Source organism: Sceloporus undulatus, chromosome 3, assembly GCF_019175285.1.
Source record: "Sceloporus undulatus isolate JIND9_A2432 ecotype Alabama chromosome 3, SceUnd_v1.1, whole genome shotgun sequence".
NCBI classification, from domain to species: Eukaryota; Metazoa; Chordata; class Lepidosauria; order Squamata; family Phrynosomatidae; genus Sceloporus; species Sceloporus undulatus.
Window position 1 is genome coordinate 11358320 of NC_056524.1, and position 24126 is coordinate 11382445.

General features: G+C 41.0%; 1 protein-coding gene across 3 annotated transcripts in view; it reads left to right on the top strand.

Annotated features, from left to right (window-relative positions):
* The window catches only part of LOC121925291 (disks large homolog 2), a 167914-nt gene that overhangs the window by 36380 nt on the left and 107408 nt on the right, over nucleotides 1–24126 (top strand). For all 3 annotated transcript variants that reach the window (XM_042457257.1, XM_042457258.1, XM_042457260.1), the window contains exon 2: nucleotides 7019–7133. In XM_042457257.1, coding sequence (XP_042313191.1) covers nucleotides 7063–7133 — 71 coding nt within the window. In that variant the 5' untranslated portion in view covers nucleotides 7019–7062. The remainder of the gene's footprint in view (nucleotides 1–7018; nucleotides 7134–24126) is intronic.

Below are 24126 nucleotides of genomic sequence, written 5' to 3' on the forward strand. Positions count from 1 at the left end.
CTGGGTGAAATTGTTTCACTAGTGGTGTACTCCTCATGCAACAATGAATTGAATAGGCCCATTGTACAATGGCAAGAACAGAACATCTGCATTAAACAAGGAAACTTATATAGAAAAATGGCACCAAGAGGATTCTAGCCTCTATCTTCTTAGTACTCATCCTCTTTAGGACCATCTAGGTTGGAGGTAGGAAAACTGGAAACCTCAAGGCCAGTTTTTAGGCCACAGGACCCACAGTGGACATACATACCACACATGCCCAAACACAAAACCTGGAAAGAGTTGGAACCATTCCTAGTCATTAAAATCTCATTTTGGGGAAGATTTTTGAGGAAGAGAAGCAAAGGCTGCATCTCTGCTTTGGCATCGGTTTTTGAGGATAAGTGCCTCAAATATACAGTGTTATGATATGGCGAGGTGGAAATACCCTCAAAGCCCAACTGGCAGTTTTTGCACATCCCTGTTTAGAAATGTGCAGTCTCACAGACAAGTAGATACCCAAGGAAGTCTTTTATTGCTTAAGGTCACGTGTGAGTTCACTTTTGCTCCAATTGGAAACTGCCCACAATCCGAAGCTACACTTTATGGAGACTGAGCTTCTGATCTTACTTCCCACTCTTCACGCTGGAGTCTAAATATAGATGTTAACTCCTACGCCTGAATCCATGGAATTTCTCCATTATTTATTAAAGAGAAAAGCTGGTCTAAAAGTAAAGATTCTTTATATAGAATTAAAACAGATGCAGCTAAGCCACCAGCAGAAGAGGGACAGGGAATCAACAATGGGTTGTTTCAGATTTTATGAAGACAGTCCTCTGGAAATGAAAAACAAACAGGAGTATACCTACTTCGTTTTTATTAACTGCCCTTGAGTTTACCCCCAACTCATGCCAACCCTGTGGATGAGACATTTCCAAGATCCCCTGTCCTCCACTGTTCTACTTAGGTCCTGTAAATTCATTCCCATGACCTCCCTGATTGAGTCTATCCATCTGGCATGTGCCCTACTTTTCTTTCTGCTACCTTCTACCTTTCTTAGCATTATTGCTTTTCCAATTAATCATGCCTTCTCATGATGTGGCCAAAGTTCAGCAGCCTTAGTTTGATCATATTGGCCCGATACAGACCTTCCAAAAAGGGCAGTCTGCCGGCACCTAGTTTTCCACCAGGGGGAAAATGTAGCAGACAAACCACACGGTTTCCCACCGGTGGAAAAAGAACCCACAAAAAGCGGGTTCTTTTTGTGGCACGATACTGACACTTGCAATGTCAGTATCACGCCGTTATGCACGGATGCTAAGCATTTGTCACATCAAAATGGCGGCACCCATCTGTACAGGGCACCGCCATTTTAATGTATGGAATACATGCTAGGGTTGTGGGGTGTCTGTAAGCAACACCCTGAGGCAACCCTAGCATATCATCAAGACACGCGGCAAGGTCCCTCTGTACCGAGCTATTGACTTCAAAAAAGATTTCAGGCTTGATCTGTTCTAGGACCAACTTGTTTGTCTTTTTAGCTGTCCACAGAATTCTCAACACTCTTCTCCAGTACCAGATCTTCAATGAGTTGATTTTCTTTCTGTCTGCTTTATTTATTATCCAGCTCTCACATCCATGCATGATGCATGGGAATCATGGCTTGGACAATCCTAAGTGCTCAGGGTTGTTTTTTTTTCATATTTACTCTTTAGGATCTTGTGTGGTAATTTTATAGCTGTCCTTCCCATTCCTAGTCTTCTTATTTCTTGACTACAGTCACTATTCTGATCAGTGTTTGATTTAAGGTACGGGAACTCTTTAACTGTTTCAGTTTCCTTGTTGTCTAACTTTAATGTATGTATGTCTTCCGTGGTCATTATTTTGGTGCAGAATGAGGATCTACCCATCTCCAAATAGAATTCTTCCACCAGTGAAATTTCCCTTCATACCCCAAATTTCTAGCATTACAGAGAGTAGAACACTGAAAATGGTTCATACCTAGAACTCGTATTCACTGTGTTCCCATCCCCTTGATAGTCGTGCTTACCCATATTCTTTAGGCGTGTAAACTGTATGTTTATAAATGCTAAACTGAAGCAATTCAATGCTAGAAATTTGGAGACTGAAAGAAAATTCTATTTGAAAGTGCAGAACTCTTATTTTCGGGAAGACAATGGCCCCATTTTTCACCCATTGCCCCACTGCACAGGATACAGGGTTATGGCAGGCTCTTGAGATCTTCATGCTCAGAAAGACAGAAAGCCTAGTTTTTTGCCATGTGCATACAGAGTGGTTAAAAAGGAGATTATCCTTGAGAGTGATGGGAGGAGAGTATTCTATCTTCACATGCTTGAGATTACTCTCTTCATAAGCCTTCAAAGAAGAAAAGAATAGTCTCAGGTTGCACAATTTGGGCCTAGGAACAAGAGCTGCCCTCTGATTCAAGAGTCTGACACCACCAACTCCTTGTCAGACTTATACCCAATCTGCACTGCAAAATAATGCAGTTTGACATCGCTTTAACTGTCATAGCTGCATCCTGTGGAATCCTAGGAATTGTAGTTTGTTGTGGTATCGGAGAAGGCTCACAAAACTCACAAAAGTACAAATCCTAAAGTTCCATAGCATTGATCCATGACAATTAAAGCAGTGACAAATGGCATTATTTCTGCAGTGCAGATAAAGTCCTAGTGCTGATCAGATCAGAATGGTAAAGGTGAAACCAAGTCTTATAAGGAATGAATGAAGTAGCTGGGCATGTTTAACTTGGAGCAGAAAAGACCGAGCAATGATGTGATAGCTATTTTTAAATGTCTGAGGAGATATCACGTAAAAGATGCAGCAAACTTGTTTTCTCCTGCTCCAGAGACTAGAACAGAACCAGTGAATTCAAGTTAGAAGAAAAGAGATCCAACCTAATCATTAGGAAGGACTTTTTTATTGTAAGAGCTGTTTGACAGTGAAGTAGATTGCCTTGAAAGGTGTTGAACTAAATGAATCTTGTGGTCCCTTCCAGCTCTATAGCTATATGGAAATGGCATGCTTCAGGAAATACAATAACAAGAAGACCTCTTGAGTCAGCCAGACCTGGCCTCCTGCCACTAGCTAGCTAGTTTTGCCTTTCCATGAAATCTTGGCATATCAACAAACTATTCATTTTGGTTTAGTGCTATTAAAAGATTTTTTTTTATTGGTCTGACTTTTCAGGAAATATGCAAAAGCCCCTTATTGGAGTAAAATCAGTTTATACATCAAGCCTGCTAATGCCTGCAGAAAGTCTCTATGACCTGGAACTCTCTGTATTGACTAAGTCTTTATTCATGGATTCAACCATCCATGGCTTGAAAATATTTTAAAATTCATATACTCCTGAAAGCAAACATTGATTTTGCCATTTTATATGTGTGAAAGGGATCTAGGAATCCAAGTGGACCACAAGTTGAACATGAGTCGACAGTGTGATGTGGCAGCTAAAAAGGCCAATGCAGTTTTAGGCTGCATCAATAAAAGTATTATGTCTAGGTCAAGGGATATAATAGTACCACTCTATTCTGCTTTGGTCAGGCCTCACCTGGAATACTGTGTCCCATTCTGGGCATCACAATTCAAAAAGGATGTGGAGAAACTGGAGCGTGTCCAAAGGAGGGAGACTAAAATGGTGAAGGGCCTGGAAACCATGCCCAGTGAGGAATGACTTAGGGAACTGGGGATGTTTAGCTTGGAGAAGAGAAGGTTAAGAGGTGATATGATAGCGCTGTTTAAATATCTGAAGGGATGTCATGTTGAGGAGGGAACAAGCTTATACATACACTTCAGCCTTCTTCTCAACAGTGAAACATCCTACATCAGAGAGTGGTGGAATCTCCTTATTTAGAGGTTTTCAACCAGAGGCTGGATGGCCACCTGTTGGAAGTGCTTTGATTGTGCATTCCCTCAAGGGAAGACGTTGGACTGGATGGTGCTTTAGGTCTCTTCCAACTCTGTGATTCTCTTCTTCAGGTTCAACCTACCTAGCTCCTCAGAGGACTTGTGTCACAGACCCCTGATCTTCTCCATTGCTCTCCTCCATTTCTTGTGTGCTGTTACATTGGCTTTGACTTATAGTGAGACTATGAATGAGAGACCTCTGAGAGACTCAATTATTAATATTCTTGCTCATCCTTTCAAACGCAGAACTGTGCAAATGCAGAACTGACTTTTATCTAGTCAGTACCTCTGTAATGTGGGCTTCTTTATTTCCTACTGCCTCCAACTTTACTGACCATTATGAAGTTTTCTAATGAGCCGTGTCGTCTCAAGACATGTTCCAAGTACAATAGCCTTACATTAGTCATTTTGACTTCTAGGGAAAATTTAGGCCTTATTTGCTCTTGGCTCCTGATTTGTCTTCAGGGTGGTCCATAGTATCTATGGAACTCTCCTCCAGCACCAGGTTTCAAATGAGTTGATTTAGGTTCCACTGTCAGATTTCTTCACTGTCCAACTTTCACAGCCATACATATAAATTGGAAATACTATGGCATGGATACACATACTCTCCTCTATATCCATTCCAATTGGCTTCATTCCAATTTATTCACATCCTTATTTATTTATTTATTTATTTATTTATTGGAATAATCTACCCTATATCAGATCTCAGACACAAGCCTATCAATTAAATTACCTTAGATACTGTAAGTAAGTAAACTGTTTTAGAATGAATGATTTAATTTATATCCTACTTTTTCCCAATTTGAAACTCAAGATGGCTCACAGCATAGAATAAAGCAAAGTACAGCTTTAAAAAATCAACCCTTCAAACAATCAGTTGTCAAATAATAGGTTGATAAACAGGTAAATCCCTTTGATTCAATAAGTCTATTTTAGTTGAGACTAAGAAGAGGATTCAGACTTTTCTATTCGGGTGTAGCCACACAGAAGAATTAAAGCAGCTTGTCACCACTTTAACTGCCATGACTTTATCCTATGGAATTCTGTGATATGTAGTTTGATGAAGCACCAGAGCTCTCTTAGACCCGGCTGAATACCTCACCAAACTACATATCTTAGGATTCCATGGGACAGAGTCATGTGGCAGTTAAAGTGGCATCAAACTGCTTCAGTTCTGCAGTGCAGCTGTACCCTATGTTTCGACAGAGAACTTAAAAGGCTGCAACAATGAGACAAGATAAGTGAAGGCATATAAAACTGTTTGAATTTATATTACCTTATGAGAGAAGTCTTTGCAAGGTATCGCATACGCTCCAAGGCCTGAAGGAAAGGCTGTTACAAAAGTGGCTAAGAGATGTTGCAATCTGAAAATTCTGCAGATGATAAAAGTTAAGAGGAAAGACCTGAATCCCAAATCACTGCAGTGGTGTAGTGCGGAACCCAGCCAGATTTTTGGCAATTGTGAAGGTCAAATAAGTGAATATTTCTAGTTATGGGCTAATGAATAAAAATAATTGTCCCATATTATGCAACAGTAATGCACTCTGGGAAGTATGCCAAACTGAACAGCAAACATTAACTAAGGAAATAGTGGTAATGCCAAGACTTATGGACAGAAGAAAATGAGATGTATGCAGAGAGACAGGCTTGTTAATGACAATACAGACCTGCAATATGGTCATCTGGTAAGGGGCTGCCTTGGGAAAGTAGGAATTACATGGAAATAGAGCTGCAACTGTTAGTTGAGAAACTGAATCCCTTCAGCCAGGATGGGAGAAAGCTCAAGGTGTATTCACACTGCAGAAATAAAACAATTTGACACCACTTTAACTATCATGACTCTATCCTATCAAATCCTGGGATTTGTAGTTTGGTGAGGCACGAGAGCTCTCTGACAGGATAGAGCCATGGCAATTAAAGTGGCATCAGGCTGCTTTATTTTTGCAATGTGGCAGGTGTCTACATAGGAACATGATAACACTCTTCAAAAATCTAAAGAGCTCTGTCTCACAGAAGACCATAATTACTTGTATTTTGCACCTCACAGAGGTAAGTGTAGGTCTAATGGGTTTAAGATATAGACATAAATTTGAGTTAAACATTAGGGCTGAAATCCTATATCTTGGTTGGGTAACTTTATACTCATGTAGTTACATGGTGGTTGTGCTATACCATCCTTCTGCTGAATATGAATATGTCCTGTATTGTGTGTATTTCTGATTTTGGGGGATGTACCATGCTTAGACATCAGAATTCAGAGACAAAGCATGTTAGTCTGGAAGATCTGTATGCAAACAGAACTTGTAGCACCTTTGAGACTAAGTGAGAGAAAGACGTTGTAGCATAAGCTTTTGTAGACTTGGGGGTCATTCGCACTATGAAATAACCCAGTGTTGTAACTAGGTTATTTCAGGGTCATTCACACTGTGCCCCGAACACACCCAGCATGGTGGGGGGCGGTGAAAAAGCAACTTTATCTGGTGCATTCAGCATATTCAGTAGTGCAAATGCAGTACTAAATCAGTCCAGATCGCTCATCAGTCCAGCCATGAGGCACCGCCATGTTGATCTGAAAGTGGAACCAGTGTGAATGCCAAACTGGGTTGGAGAGAGTAGATAATGCTAAACGTAGTGTGAACATTGATTCGGTATCACATCATAGGTCCACATCATCTTGGTACAAAAGAGTGAAAGTGAATAACTCCCCCCCCCCAGTTGACTTCCTCAAATGCATGGACCAATATAGGCATCTGAGGAAGCAAACCAGGTCTACAAAAGCTTGGTCTACAAATTCTTTCACACAGTTAATCTCAAAAGTGCTATAAGATCCCTTTGCATAGCAGTCAGAATGTTGGACTGGAACATGGGAAATTAATGTGCAAGTCTTCACTCTGTTATGAAACTCACTGGGTGGCCTTGGGCCTTTCACTATCACTCAGCTTGATCTACCTCAGATGGTTATTATGTGGATAAACTGGGGAAGAAGAGAGCCACAAACACTCAGATCATCAGAGGATAAAGGATATAAATGTAAGAAATGAATAATAAAGATATGATGAATGAATTCTTTTTTTAAAAAGCACACTTTTTCCCCCTTTAACAGAATACGCCCGATTTGAAGCCAAGATCCATGACCTGCGTGAACAGATGATGAATCACAGCATGAGTTCTGGGTCGGGCTCCCTGCGAACCAATCAGAAGCGCTCCCTCTACGTCAGGTAGGCATACAAAATGGTGCCATTTGCAGATGAGAAACAATACTCAGTAAAGTATTTAAGAATGGTGTGTGCTTTTCCTAGATTTTCTTCAATACAGGGGCATCACTAGCCATGTGCAGACCACACCAGGTGACACCCTAATACCACTATTCCCAAACCTTTGTCTTTTGAAATGGGATATGGGGTTTGCCTGCATCTCTTTAAAATGCTGAAGAGATGATGTGAGTGGGGTGAGGTTTAGTGAGAGAAGAAAAAAGAGACACCTCCCCCCAGGTTGTTGTTGTTGTTGTTGTTGAAAAAAATACACTTTAAATTTTATAGTTTTTTTATTCTTTTAAAATTTTCTGTAACAACATCCCATCTTACCACATTCTTACTTTAACCACATAAAACTATGTACATGTAGTGTGTAGAGAGTTCTTCTCGCATCTTTGAGACTAACTAAAAGAAAGAGGTTGACAGCATGGACTTTCATAAACTTAAATCTACTTCCTCATATAGAATTATAGAGTTGGAAGAGACCCCAAGAGCTATCCAGTCCAACCCCCTGCCATGCAGAAACTCTCAATCAAAGCATCCCTGACAGATGGCCATCCAGCATCTGTTTAAAGGCTTCCAAAGAAGGAGACTGCACCACTCTCCAAGGGAGTGTGTTCCATTGTCAAAGAGCTCTTACTGTCAGGAAGTTCCTCCTAATGTTTAGGTGGACTCTCTTTTCCTTTAATTCCTGTAAGATGCATTTGGAGATGGTGTGAGTGGGGCAAGGCTCAGTGAGAGGAGAAAGGGGGTTGGCAAAAGCCATACTTTCATAATCAGCCCCCTCTGGAAGGAGTATGGAAGTACAGTACTATAACATCATGTGGAAAGGTAAGCAGAAAGACATTTCAATCCCACTGCCTCTTGTCTTTCTTCTGCAGTGCAATACAACCTAAAGAGAAGGGCCTTTTCAGATGGTCTCAGAGCTCTAATGGGCTCATACTTCAAATAACCTGGACCCAAGCTGTATAGGGCCAAAAATGAACTGGCAGCCATGGAGCTATTGCAACAAGAAGGTTGTGTGCTCCTTTTTAGCCAGCCCCAATTAACAACCTGGCTGCAGTTCTTTCACCCAACTGAAGTTTCAGAGCACTTTTCAAAGGCATCTTAAAGTCTCTTCCAACTCTATGATTCTATTATTCCTGCCTAGAACACATTACAGTAAACTAAACAGGATGTTACCAAGGTGCATACCACCTTGGCTTCTCCAGAAACGTAATCCCTTTAAATCTGCAAATGCCTTCCTGGTCACTTTTGTTTTTATGTTCTATGTTTTTAATTGTATTGTTCTTTTAATATTGTGAAGCTGCTCTGAGTCCCAGTTCTGAAAAAAAACCAGGATACAAAAAATATTATTATTATTATTTTGAATCAAAGAGTACCCCCCCACAAAAAAAAACACACACACACAAAACTGCATTTTCAAGGAAACCGTAACTCCATCTAACACAGGCTGAATCCGTATTCACAGACAAGACATACCAGGAACATTTCTGTCTTGTCTGACAGCTTGAAGTGCACTGCATTAGCGGAATCTGCATGCCTTACCACACTACAGATCCCAAGATTCCATAGGACAGAGGCAAGATAGTTCAAGCATGATCAAACTGCAGTATTTGTGCAGTCATTGCACTCCCAATTTTTAAAATCAATCAATTGATCAATCAATCAATATTTTTTTTAAAAAAATCTTTAGAAAAGATGGAGAAGCTGTGCCTTATTTTAATACAGATTACCAATTCTGGTGTCTTCTAGGAATGATGATTGCCCTTTGTCCATTGGTTGTTGTTTTCTCACATTAGAGACATTTTTTTCCCGAAAGCCTTGGCATCCCCCTTCCCATATACCCTTTCCTAAGCCTAAGCAACTGAGAAGTAAAACTAAACACTTGTGATCCTGTTGCTCCAATGGGAACATGGAAATTCTGGTGTGCGTACTTTGCATAGGCTTCCCCATTTTCTCTTGTTTTGCTGGAGAGAGTAATTCCCCATGAATAAATCTCCCATAAACACAACAGAAAGATTTCTGTGTCTATGCAGTGAAATTCCCTTAATAGATTAGTACTTTTGCTTTCATTTTGCCGTAGGCCACACTCTGTATACATGCAACTTCCTGGCCATCAGCCCTTTTTATGCCTGGAACATAAACTAGAGGAGACTGGGCTTTAGTTGTTTTTAATAGCACTCCCTTCTTCTTAAGTGCATTCATTTGCCAGTCTACATCGCTCATACTGAGTCTCCAGTTCAAACTGATGATGGCGAATTGGAGGATGGCAATTTGTCAACTCCCCTGGTGGAGATGATTGCTCTTGGTGGAACTAATTCAGATGATGGCCTTACAGAGATCCAATTAAGATCCAGGCTCTTAAGCATATGTCAGCATGACAGAGAGCAGGAAATGAGGGTGACCCATTGGGAGGAAAAATGGCACCCTTGGTGTGTAGCTTAATGATGTTGATGTGATTTCTGGTGGACGGGAAGGGTCAGAAGGATTATTTCTTAACAGTTCTTGGAAACCTCAGTGGTGCTGATAATTGATTTGTGGCTGTTGAGAGAGAGAGCAGGGTGGGCAGCTGGAAGGGAGTGGTGTTGCCTCTAACAATGGAAGCTGGTGGTTCTTATGCCAAGGGAGCAGTGAATCTGCTCTGGGTTTTAGTCCAGAGATGGTGAATAATGCTGGGGGTTGTACTTCTTAAAAGGTTTAGAGGTGAAATAATAGCCATGTTTAATATTTGAAGGAATGTCATATTGAAGCTGAAGCAAGCTTGTTTTCTGCTGCTTCAGAGACTGGGACACAATAGATTCAAGCTACAGCAAAAGAGATTCCACCAAAACATTAGCAAGAACTTGAGAGTAAAAGCTATTTGACAGTGGAATGTGCTGTTGCTTTGGAGTATGATGGAGTCTCCTTCTTTGAAGGTTTTTAAGCATAGGCTGGGTGCCCATGTGTCGAGAGTGCTTTCATTGTGTCTTCATGCATGGCAGAGGGTTAGACTAGTTGGCAGATGTGATCCCTTCCGATTCTTATGATTCTTTCAAAGTCTACAGGGTTGTGCTTTGAATGAGTTTCCTATGGTATCCTCCAAATAGGTTTGAACACCTGGAAATAGTTCCTCTGAAGTTGAGACTGAAACCCAGTTTCACTTCCCACTGATACAGAAGACATTGGAGTTTATTGCACTGGCACTGAAACGGGCCCAGTGCATTCCCAAATGTGTGCTTTAGAACAGTTCTCACAAATGGTGCCCTCTGGAATGGAACGGGGACGCAACTGGAACACCCAGCAGCAAAGGCAGCGTTCCAGTGTGCGATAAAATGGGGTTCGTGGCCCCATCACGTTCCATGCGCGCCTGCGCACAGGCACGTTAGAACACACTAGGGAACGTTTTAACCCCAGTGCAATAAACTTCATTATCTTCCACTGGTCATATCCCCTATTGGATCTCCTTTTGAGAATAAGTGTCACAAATATGCTGTACCCCAAGAAAAAGAATGGAATTATGGCATCTCTGTGTCCCAGCTGTGCCAATGGAAAGCTGTACGTAGAGTCAGTGATTTTCTGAAGTACAGCAGGCCTCTAGTGTCCTAAAGGTACAAAGATCACACTCTCTTTTTTCCAATGGGATGGAGACCTACTTTTATTCCTGGATGGAGGTGTGGGGGGATGCCAGCATATACTCTTCTTCTTTCTGGGATGGGGAACAGAGATTCATCACAGCCACTAGGTCCTCCTCCAGCTTCATTCAATGTGAAAGGCTGAGAATTTTCTTTCTGCCTCAGATAGCAGGAGGGCAGGTGCTGCCTTGCTTCCATGACACCCGGAATCTGCTACCTGGGAACACTGCCTCACTCTGCTGAATGTTAGGCCTGGCCTTGTGATGTGACACCATACTTTTATTTTGTTATACATCTCTACTGCACCTCATTTTTCAACTAACATTTTTCAACTAACATTATCTTCCCATTTAATCACTTTATCACACATAGATAAACCACAATTTTAACAAGAGAATACCTACCCCACGTTGCTGCTATGCCTCTGAAGCATTGTTAGACAGCATATTTTTATTGATGTGGTCAGTTATGCTGCCACTCCATTATTCCACAGATGTGAGAAGTGACAGTCCATGGTAGTCCCAATATTGAGTACTCATATGGTGTCAGTCTCCCCCCTCCCCCTTGTTATTCCAAAGCAACCTGTTTTCTTTTTTTAAAAAAAACTTTCTTTTACACATTCTTATAATTCCAGAACTGCATTACAATTTTTTTAAGAATAGTAGTTTTAAGAAGGCATGCTGGGTAGTGTGTAGGGCAGGAAAGCAGAGTTAAAAGGAATGTGGAAGATCAAGAGTGGGACCACAGATGGCACAAAAGTCCCCACCGTGCTATTGAAGGGAGGTGTGATAATAAAAGCTCCCAAACTGTTATGTTACTGTTGTCTTTAAATAATGTGATTGTGGCAAGACCGAGGTGAGACCAAGGCTCTTATGATAAAAATGTTAATTTACAATTAGACGCAGACTGAAACCTGGAATGAAGGCTCACTGGCATCAGAGCCAGCCAGGGAGAGGTGATAAAAGCACCCACACTCATACCCACACACCACTTGTGATGAAGAAGCAGATTTCTCTTGTTCTCTTCTAGGATGGAGAGGAATGGAGGAATGGAGACAGCAAGCAAAGGCTGGTGTGCTTTCTTGATGTGCCAGGTTTCTTCTAGCTGGCTCTGGGATCTACCTTGCTGGAAAAGGGTCTCATTTGCAGGAGGCTAGAAATACCAAAATAGAACTGCAAATGCATTAGTGTCTGTGTGTGTGTCATGGAGAGAAAAGAGTACTGAAAAGCACATTAAAAGCAGCGAACAGTGAGGAGACAAGCTCTACATGCTCTAAGATGGTCAACTATTTATTCCTTTTAAGATACTCCAATGTGTTTTGGGCTCTATAAGATAAAGCCTTCTTCACGGGCCTTTAGCAGAAATCACGGGAGTTATAAACACTCTCCAAAACACAGTACTTAATGGCTCTGTGTTTTGGAGAATATAACTCCAGTGATTTCTGCTGAAACCCTTCTCTTCCTCCTCCTTCTTCCTTCCTCCTTTTATTCCTTCTGCTCCAATCCTCTACCATCTTCTTCCTTCCTTCCTTCCTTCCTTCCTTCCTTCCTTCCTTCCTTCCTCCTTCTCCTTCCCTCCCTCTCTCTGGAGCGTTTTACTAATACCAATAACAATCTGTAAGTGAAAGGCTCACAAGAGGTTTTTTATTTATTCATTCATTTGTTCATGTGTTCATGCAATCGATTTGTATCTCACCTTGCTCCCAAAATGGGATTCAATGTGGTTTACAATACTTTTTTAAAAAGAACTGGCCAAAACAATAATTTATAAAAGTTTTAAAAGGAATTAAATATCGGTATTATTAAAAATGTGATTAAAAATACAATTACAAATATTTAAAATATAATTACAATAACGGATTCAAACACACAGAACACCACTATACCTTGTAAGTGCTAAAGTATATGTTTGCTTCAGATCGCTCAGTCTGTATGCTAGACATCTGGACCAGCGTGCCATTAAAATAAGCTACTACCTTTGGTTCACTAATGCTTCCATTCTTGAACCCAAACAGAAAAGAGAATAGTTTTTGTGGGCTTTTCGGGCTACATGGCCATGTTCTAGAAGAGTTTATTCCTGATGTTTTGCCAGCATCTGTGAATGGCATCTTCAGAGAGCATTCTCTGAAGATGCCAGCCACAGATGTTGGTGAAACATCAGGAATAAACTCTTCTAGAACATGGCCACATAGCCCGAAAAACCCACAAAAAACTATGGATGCCAGCAATGAAAGCCTTTGACTTCACATTAGAAAAGGGAATGTTTTTCCAGCAGCTCCACATAACATCTTCATCACAAAGCCCAGCTATTGCACTGCCAGGCAGAATTTGATTTAAGAACAAGCAGCAGCTCTCAGGAGAATGAGCATACTGTATCTCAACACATTTTCTTGCAGTAGGGATATATTTCTTCACTATGGCGGGTTACACACCGCCATTAAAGTACGCGCGGAGTGTGTACTAGGGTTAGGGAGGTGCGGTGCTTCCGCACCTCCCTAACCCTAATACGCGCTCTGCGTGTAAAAAATGACGGCGGCCGTTCCAGACGGCCGCCGCCATTTTTATGTAGCGGACGCTGTGCTTCCGCACTTGTCACGGCGGCTACGATGCCGCGAGTGCACCAGCGGCGCTTCGCTGTGTCATAGCCACACCGCGAGAAAGAGCTCCATTTTGGAGCTCCTTTTTTGCACCACGAGAGAGTCGCGCAAAGCGGTGGTTTGTAACCCACCTAAGTTTCTTTCTGCAGGTAGCAATGAATAATTTCTTCCAACTGCGAGAGTCTTTAAAAATCACATCATTTTCAAAGGCTATTCACAATTCAAGACTTGTTCTGACCAAAATTTGCATGTGGCTGTTTTGCACAGAAGATAACATTTTCTACATATGAAATAGCATTTTATGAGACAAAAAACAGAGCCCTCCTCCAACCACCATCTTGAGGGGGAGAGAGGCCTGGCCTGGAAGACAAAGAGCCCTCCTCCAACCACCATCTTGAGAGGGAGAGAGGCCTTGCAATTTTTTGTATTGTTTTGCAATTTTAATGTACACCGCTATGATCATTGCGGAATAGCGGTCTATAAATAAAAATTATTATTATTATTATTATTATTAAAACATATAAATATCAATTCCTTCACAGAAATTCTGTGCAGAAAATGATGTTTTCTGAGCATATAAATTACTGTATATAACAACTTATGATGACCTTAAGGTGAATTATCATGGAGAATTTTTTTTTTTGTAAGATTTGTTCAAAGGAGGTTTTCCTTTGCTTTCCTCTGAAGCCGAGAGAGTATGACTAGCTCAAAGTCATCCTGAACATGTCTAGAAGAGGGCAACCAAAATGGTGAAAGGACTGGAAGCCATGTCCTATAAGAAGCAGCTTAGGGAGCTGGGAATGTTTAACCTGATGAAAAGAAGACTAAGAGGGGACATGATATCAAAGAAGGAACAGACTTGGCTCAGAGACTAGGAGAAAGAGCAATGGATTCAAACCACAGGAAAAGAGATTCCACCTAAATGTCTGGAGAAACGTCCTGACAGTCAAAGCTGTTCAACAGTGGGATATGCTGCCTTGGAGTGTAGTGGAGTCTCCTTCTTTGGAGTTTTTTAAACAGAGGCTGGATGGCCATCTGTCAGGATAACAATAAAAGCATAAAAACATAAAAACATAAAAGCCTAAAAACATTAACAAAAATCAATCACGGGGGCAGCTGGTCTCGTGCCATACTAGTGGTCTTCATAGTAGATCAGGAGGATAAGCATGGCAGAAGAGCACTGTCTTTACTGCCTTCTTGAAGGTTTCTAGGGATGTAACAAGGCAGGTCTCCTCTGGAAGTCCATTCCAAAGTCTAAGGGCAGCTATGCTGAATGCATAGTGCTTTGGTTGTGTGTTCCTGCAACAGGGGTTTAGACTGGATGGCCCTTGTGGTCTCTTCTAACTCTATGATTCTATGCTGAATGGGGATTAAAACCCTGTTCTCCAGAGTCGTCATTCAAAAACCTCTACACCATTCTGGCTGAAAGAATAAAAACCCCACTATAGCATTTTTATTACAGAAAACAGCATTTTCTATGCATGAATTAATATTTCTATGTTGTAGTATTAATTTCCATGCAGAAAATGCTGTTTTCTGCCCAAAACAACCACATACAAATTTTGTACAAAATAATTGTCAAATTATGAAGATTCTCATCAATCCAGAATTCTTCTCCTCAGGCTTGCTCAACCCTTGAAATAAATGTTTTTCAACATTTTTCAAATATTTTCAATATTCAAATATTCTTTCTGTTCCTACCTTGCAGTCTGTTTAAGGCTTCAGACAACCTCAGCAATTTACTGATACAACATTTTATCATGGTTGCCAGCTGGACCCACTGGGAGATGTCCATGGACCTGCCTTCTACAGCTTAAAATATTTGTCTTAACATGTCCTGATCTGATTTGATCTAACTTGGAAGTCTTGGTTTTGGTTTCTTGCAAATGCTTACTTTTCCACTTTTAGGCTTGCTTTATCCTGAACTTTCAAGGTTGTAGGCTTATCGCCAATTTGGGGTTAAAATATGTACACATTTTTTACACATGACTTTTGCATGACTTTTATATGCAGCTTTGCTTAATATGGACATTTTAAAGCACTTTACAATGTATAATGAACATAATTTTCATTAATATCTGTATGGATTTGTAAGAGAGCTCAGTTTTAAAGGATAATTTGGTTTCAGTGTATATATAGGATCAGCCCTGGTTAGTACATGGGTCAGAGACCGCCAAGGAATACCAGGTGTTGTATTTTATATTTCAGAGGAAGGCAATAAATACTTCTGAGTATTATTTGCCTAAGAATGAAATTCTTGAATGAACCCAATGAAATGTGTAGGGTCTCTGTAAGTCAACAAGTATACACACAACACACACACTCATTTAAAAGTTCAAATTGAGATTTGGGTGCGATACAGACTGCCCTTTTGTGCTGTGCTGGTGCCAATTTTAGAGTTAGGGACCATGCAGCAACTGCTGGTCACTAACCTTAGTACATGGGGGGCACCATTATTGCACAGCCCCACCCACAAATTGCATGTGTTGGTGACATCACAGCTGCACCATATCCAAATGGCGTGGTGCAGCTGTGATGTAACCACGTCGTCCTACGGCACTTGTGGTGTCACAGCAGCACAGCAAACTGGAGCTGCTTCCACACGCTCCTTTCTTGCTGCACAGCAACACCACTACATTTGGTTGCTCGCAGCAATGAGTGGCGGCTCCAACCCAACTTTTGCAGGTGGTGTGTACCATACCATACTTATATTAAAATATAAACTAAACACATCTCTATATATTTATTTAACTATTTATAATCCCACCCTAAAGTATATAATCTTGTCTCCTATGATGTAGAGTGGGACAGCATACAATAATATTACTGTAATCAATTTAAGCTATATAAAACAATAAGAAATCATTTAAACAGACTAAAAGTACATTAAACAACTTGGCAAATTAAAACAAGGTTTTCCCTGGTGCAAATTCAGAAGTTCTAGCCAATTTATCACACTGGCCCTATAAGATTTGTAACTGCAGAAACATACCGTGTCATACTTTGAAAACTGGATTGTTACATTTGCCTGACATGACAGACTTTCCCGTTTTCACTTCAGTGCTGGATGCTTGATTTCTAGATGAAAGCATTTGATCTAAATATGACTTTGCAAAAAAATCAAATGCTACAAGCTTTTTGACTTGACTCCATTTCCAGAACAATGAATACTCTGCATGGTGCTATTGGCAGTACATGCACTTAGTGAACTTCTTAAAATAGACTGACTGCCTTGGCTTGCAGTAACTGCTGGTGGAAACTTTTTCCGAACAGTAGTCATATGAATTCAGTCTCAGGGAATGTGGGGAAATTACATCAGACAGGCCCAACATTTCATTGAGATTACAACAAAGTAGTGCAAATTAAATTGTAGTACAGCTTTGGCAAAGCATGCTATTACCTGACATCTTTTCTGGAGGCAAAATTCTACAAGCTGATTTTCCGGAATACCCACAGCTACATACCGGGCTTGCTATAGGTCTCTTAGTTCATGACAGCCTTGGTGTCATGCATATTCTAAGCTATTGGATCTTTTTCTTATGTGGACAGGCTGGATATACCTTGTAACAGCTATGTTTGTAACAGCTATGTTTCACAAAATGCTTCCCATTTCATTTGGTGCAGAAATGTGCCCATGGTCCTGAACTGGGAACCATACCTACAAGATGTAGTTATGACAGTTCCCTATCCAAACCCACCTACCCCAACCCATCTTTTCTCCAACATAGCCATTTTCTGATCAGTGGAGAGAGAAGGGAGCAGCAGACAAGCATCCAGCTACTTTCCTGTGGCTGGATGTGCAGCAACAGGCATCCACTGAAACCTCTGGGAGCATCCAAAGTCCCTGCAGATAATGTAATTGGTTCCCACTTTAGGACAAATATATTGACACAGCTGCTGCCTCCACTATCCGCTATGGCTGGCTGCATCTGAGGAAATGTATGTATGTAGTGCAGTTTTGGTTTTTGTATCATCAGTAGCAAATTCAGACCTCTTCAATTAGCAAAAAAGTGAGTTGCAATGGGCTATGTGTGTGCACACATACCTTCAAGACACCTGTCAACTTCTGACAACTCCATCAATTCCACAGGATTTTCTTAGGCAGGGAATACTCAGAGGGTTTTTTCCCAGTTCCTTCTCTGAAATCTAACCTACAGTGTTCATTGGCGGTGTCCCATCCAATACTAACAAGACCTGACCCTCCTTAGCTTCTACGGTCTGTTGCTTTTAGAGTATGTAGGATGTTAGCGAAAAATGGGTGAGAGTATTCCATCTCCCAAGCATTCAAATTAGCTTGACTTAATATAACCACCAGGGTTTTAGACTTTGTAATTTTTTTAAAGTTCCTTCCATCCTGAAGACATTCTGCAAAACCTGGGTTCACTGAAAAAGAAAACTGAAACAAAAGCTAAAATCCTGTTGGTAGTGTAAGTTCTTTTTAGACTTTTTGAAAGTTGATGTCCAATATTGCCTTGTGTAACACCATTGTCCTGGGTAAGCAAGGGCAAACAGAGGCTCCAGTGAATAACTCCACTTCAATTAATTGGCTGTGGGAATGAGCCCAATGTTCCTCTAGCTGTCCTTGAACATCTGGGAAATAAAAAAAGCATGCTTCTGTTTCCCTGGGTTGAAAAAGACAAAAACAGATGAACTGGAAACATCCAGTGAATCAGATATAAAAAGGAGGCTAAGTCTCAGGATGTATAGAGAAAGTTTTATTCCTTAAATTAGCCTAACAAATTTCAGCCAAGGAATAATTGTATGGTGTCCTTTAGGGGCTGTTAAATGAAAAATGGAGTGAACAGTATATATGCACGGATAATTGTAAGAAAGGTTCAGGCCTTCGTTGAAAATTCCCCACATACATACACACCAACTATGATTGCTAGGTTTTTCAAATAGCAATGTGAGTCAGTCTTCTCCTGTCACAAGACTTCAGGTGGGTTTTATAGAGGCCTGCCCCATGTGCTACTCACCTCAGACTCCTGAGCATGCATCACTGACAGTAGAAGAGCAGGTGCCAGCCATGCTCATAAGAGAAGGATTCCAGCAGTAGCTAGTATGTAATTTGTGGCCATTTTGTTCCATTCCAGATGTTTGGAAGTCAGTCTGTTGTGAGCATAGCTGGGAGTCACTATTCCTGTTCTCACTGGAGAATAGAAGATTTGGGGCTGGTCTGCCCCAATAACAAAAATATATTCAACGTAGTCAGGACTTTGGCCTCCTTCTTGACTGCTTTGTTTTTGGAGCTGACCCTGACTCATGGTGATCCTGTGAATGAGACATCTCCAAGACCTCCTGTCCTCCACTGCTCTGCTTAGGTCTTGCAGATTTAGGCTTGTGGTCTTCCTGATTGAATCTAGCCATCTGGCATACAGTCTAGCCATATGGCCTGCTAAGCCCCAGAAATTTTTACTGGCTTCCCTGGCAACTTCTGTCAGCTTTGTGTCTCCCATGTCTCTCTACAGCCCAGTAATACTACACCTTTTTATTTTGTACAGTATAAGGGCCCCATTACCATACAGGAGATCTGCAGGGAGCCCTTCAGTTGCCTGCTTCCAGCTTCAAGGTGGCAGTGATGCTCCTGGTTATTTGTTCACATCTGTCTCCTGCCTGGCATCCTTCTCCAGCCTGGCAAATGTACATACTATGCTACTGGTGTTGTAGCTCAAAAAGTTTCAGATTTTGGATCATTTTGGATAAGGCAGAAATTCACACTCAACCAATATAGCCATTGGGTTCATGACCAAAATTCCCATGCATTGACACCCTCAGATCTGTATCCATAGTCTTGCAACATGCCATGTTTGCTCTCCTGGTTCCAGCTCTCACAAGAAAGCCAGAATCCTTAGCATTTAATGGACCTTCCTTCTGCGTAATGATATAATTCTTTGTGAAATTAATTCTTGAAGCAGGCAATAAATAATTTTAGCAACTTTCCTCTTTTAGCAATTTTCCCACTGCAAGAAAGTCCTCAACAGCTGCACAACTATTTTGGAGACTATTTGTTGTTCATACATTCTTTTTGTGCAGGTAACAACAGCAAAAAATAATAATAAAGTGCCATTTTCTGCAGAGAAAGTACTGTAGTTGACTTATTCTGCACAAAATTTGCACATTGACTGCACAGAAAATAATTCTGCACAGAAATACCAGCCAGTATTCCTAAACATCCTAAAGGAACCAGATTCTATCTGATCTTGGAAGTTAATCAGGGTCAGCCCTGGTTAATACTTGGATGGGAGACCACCAATGAATTCCAGGTGCTGTAGGCTATATTTCCCAGGAAGGAATTGGTAAAACCATCTCTGAGTATTCTTTACCTAAGAAAACCCTATGGAATTCATGGAGTCATTATAAATTGACAGGTGACTTAAAGCCACATACACACATATATTCTACACCAGCTACTTACTTAGCTTAGTATACTTAACTAAGAAAGTTCTCCTGACCTGGCAGATACCCCACGTAAAACCTGATGGAAATGTCATTCACCTGTACTTCAGCAGAAGGGACCTCCTTCTTCCAGTAATATTGGTAGGGGTGGGATGGGCCTCAGGGGAAAGCAGTGGCAAGCCTCCTCTGACCAAATCTTCTCAACAAAGCACAGTGATAGGTTTGCCTTAGGATCACCGTAAGTCAGAAACAACTTGAAGACACACAACACACACAGCATGCAGCCTTGCTTTGATTAAATAGTTTTGATTATAACTGAAGAGGGATAAACTCTCTCTTTGTCCTCAGCCCTTTGATACAAATATAAGCAATGTCGGGAGTGTAACTTCATAAGTGACTTGTGCTCTAAGCAATCGAGTGTCCCTTTTTTCTTTTCTTCTGGGAGAGATTAAAATCAATAGCTTTTTAGCGGATGGGCTGTCTCCTTCCTGATGCCCTGGTGGGATTACTTTCTCCATGAAGACATGTTTCCCGCAGATGGGATGTATCAATAAGGATAAAAGTAATCATGCTCGCAAAGGAGAATGCAAGAAAGCTGCAGTATCCATCACAAAGTACCTGAAAGATTGAGAGAACCTAATGAACAACTATGGTTTTGGATGGCATGATTTAAACACTTGCCATGGGAAACAGCCCCAGAACAAAGGGCCTAAATTGTCGGCGGCTTGTCAAAATGTACCAAGTGCCTCAGCAAAATAGCAGACCTCACTCTTTCGTGTTCCACTTGCATATGAAGTGTAGCGTTTGTTGTCGCTGTGTCAATTGCTACAAAGGGGTGTGAGAAGGCTTAAAGCTCTGTTAGGTGCTAGATAAACATAGGCACGGTTAATTCTTCTTGTCACAACCATGTTCATTGGGGAGAAGGAGCTACAATCCAGGTAGCAGAGAAGATACTACCATTAGCAACATTACTACTATTTCTCTTAGCCTGTCTCCACACTGCAGAAATAATCCAGGTTGATACCACTTTAACTGTCATGGCTCAGTGCTATGGTATTCTAGGATTTCTACTTTGTTGTGGTTTGAGTGTTGGACTGTGTGCTGAAATAATCCTATAAAATTCAGAGTAAAGCCAGAAGTACATTCCTCTCCCCACTAACAGTGGCTACCATGTGCCACTGTTCAAGAAGTAAGCCAGAAGTTTGGACTGTAAAGAATAACTGAGCTTGCAGAAACAGGAATGTACAGTCGGCCCTCATTTTTTGTGGGGGTTAGTAGTACAAGGCCCCTGCAAAAGTGGAAAAACCACAAATCTCTTTGGTGCCCCACCCAAACTGTACTTAAAACACACAAAATATAATAAATGGGAGAGAAATCAATTTTAAAAGTAGAAGGAACACTTAAAGTAATTAACAATGATATTGTTACAGTTATATGAAGACTAAAGGAATGAGATGGAATGCAACTAAGGCCCAAAACACTTCAGAAATAATCTAGTTTGAGACCACTTTAACTGCCTTGGCTTAGTGCTAGGGAATCCTGGGAACTATAGTTTATTGTGGCACCCGAGCTCTCTGACAGAGATGGCTAAAAATCTCACAAAACCACAGTTCCCAGAACTCCCTAGCATTGAGCCAAGACAGTTAAAGAGGTCTCAAACTGGATTATTTTTGCAGAGTATTTTGGACCTATGTTAGATGGGAAAGTACATTGAAATTCAAATAAAGTTGGGGGAGAACAGAGAGAAAAGGTGTTCTAAAATATTAGAAGCATTTTAATGATGTGTCCACAAGCAAGTGCATGTAAAGAAATCTTCAAAGAAATTTACAATTATGATTGAGGTCACTGATTAATTTGTTGGTTTTATCAACAAATGTATTGGTTTGTTTTTATATATGCATAATTGGTTGTTTTAATACAGAAAGGGAATGAGACAGGGGGCAAAAGGAAGAGAAATGGAACATCAATCCCATCCATTTCTCCCAGCCCTCCTGAGCAAGTGAGGGAGCAAGGGAATATGCATACCCTCCCTCCTCATATTCCCCAGCTTCTCAGCCAGCTCCTGAAACCATCTAGTAGGTACCACTAGCAAAACCCAATGTTCTACAGTTGACTTCAGGACCCTCCCTCACTACCAGTGTATAGGCTTCTGGCCCATTGAAAACGTGGTCCAGGAAGATTTTCCAGCCCTCTAGTGCCAATTTTGGGTTACAATAGGCAGGGGATCACCCTAGTCATGGTTCCATTGAGTTTTAGCATTCTACTATCAGTCCATTGTTGTACCCACACTCTATAAGAGAAAAACATGGTACAAAGACTAAGATCTGTGCTCACTCCTCTGATGTATTCAATAAAAATCAATATTTGTCAAGGTCTAGATTTGCCTTATTATAACCATATTGTTTTAATCAAAAATCACATTACTGTCAGAGCAGGAGTTTTTCTCTAAATAGGCAAATGGATTCTGGATGTGCAATGAATATAAAAACTTCAGACTCTCTAGGGCCACTTGCCTGGGGGACTGAAAACCACGTGGGTGTACATCTAACATGCCACAGTTCTCTAAAACTTACAGCAATGGGGTTCATTTAAGTCCATAGCAAGATAATTAGATAAGAGTTGATGTGGAATTATGGGCTTATGCGTTGTTTGTTTACTGTCAGACTCCTGCTGCTGGCTATTGGGAGATGTAATAGGTTTTGAACAACATGGTCTGAAAGGCCTGTGAGTTTTTGATCCCTGAAGTCTCCAAGGTCAAAATATGACAGAATATTTCTCAGAAGGAAGCAAAGAGCAGCATGGGCTGAGCTGCCAATCTGTCACTAAAATTTGTCAGTCTTGGACATGTTTTTCCCTCACTATGTTGTAGCCATCTGGGTGCCAGAGCTCCTGGAGCATCAGCTAGGAAGAGCACATGAGTGACAAGAGCTTTGTTTGATTCAGCCATAACACACTTTTAAAAATCAATCTTTGCTGGATTTTGCTCCAAGTTGTAAGGTTCTTACCAGACAAGGGTCTCAATTCAATATCCCCTTGGTGTAGCGTGAATATCACATGCAGACCTGCACTATGTTGAGCCATACACATACACAAACACACCAAACTACTGTGAAGCTCCTGAAGACATTCCATGCTTTGTAACACACATGGAGAATCGGAGAAGCATCTGCCTAGCAATGGCAATAGCATTTACATTTCTATACCGCTTATCAGTGAACTCAGCACTCTCTAAGTGGTATACTGTCTGTAAGCCAATTGTCCCAACAAGCTGGGTACTCATTTTATTGACCTACAAAAGGATGGAAGTCTGAGTCAACCTTGGAGCCCTGGGGCCAAACTCACAATGCTGTGGTTGCAGTACTGGCATTTAACCACTGCACCACCAGGGCTATATCCCCATAGCCAGGTGCACAATGATTCCAGTGGCACTAGGACTCCTAGAGGACCCTGAAAGATCTCAGAACTGATGTCTTTATTTTACATATGATTATGAGGCTGTAGACAGATGTAGCATAGAATGGCCATGGCAAGGCAACTTCAGAGACTTTACAGTAAGTCAGCATGACTTTGTACATTGTAGAGCAGTGATTCCCAAACATTGGTCTTCCAGATGTTTTGGAGTTCAGCTCTCAGAAGCCCTAGCCAGATTGGCCAGCACTTAGGATTCTGGGAGCTGAAGTCCAAAAGATCTGGAGGACCAAAGTTTGGGAACCACTGCTGTATAGGAAGGAAGGGAATAACAACCATCTCAGCACACAAAAGAGGACATTCAGACACTTATGCATATTTATGTCCCTAACAAAATTCTGGCCAAGAATTCTAAATTTTGCAGTTACTACTTTTCCATAAAGTATATTTCTAAAAATTGGCAAGTTGTTTTAAATGTTGAGTTAACAAAAGTCTTTAAATATTTGAATCTTATTTTATTTTATTGGAACTGCATCTTCTCTAAGGACCTTATCACACTAGAGGAATCCTGCTAAGAAACAGGATTTAAAGTATTTTTAAAAAATGCAAATGCAGGACGTCTATCACACAATGTTTCTGCTAACCTGAAATAACGTGAAAATAAAGTGAACATAGAGGGGAGAAAAATGACAGAAAGGAGAGATGTAGTAGTGATGGGTGACTTCAGCTATCCTGATATTTGCTGGAAGTCATACTCAGCAAAATCCTCAAGGTCTAGCAAATTCCTCACTTGCCTGGAAGACAATTTCATGGTCCAAAAGGTGGAAGAGGCAACAAGGGGGTCAGCTATTATAGATCTGATCCTAACCAACAAGGATGACTTGGTTAATGGGGTGCAAGTGGTGGGATCATTAGGTGGAAGTGACCATGTTCTCCTGGAGTT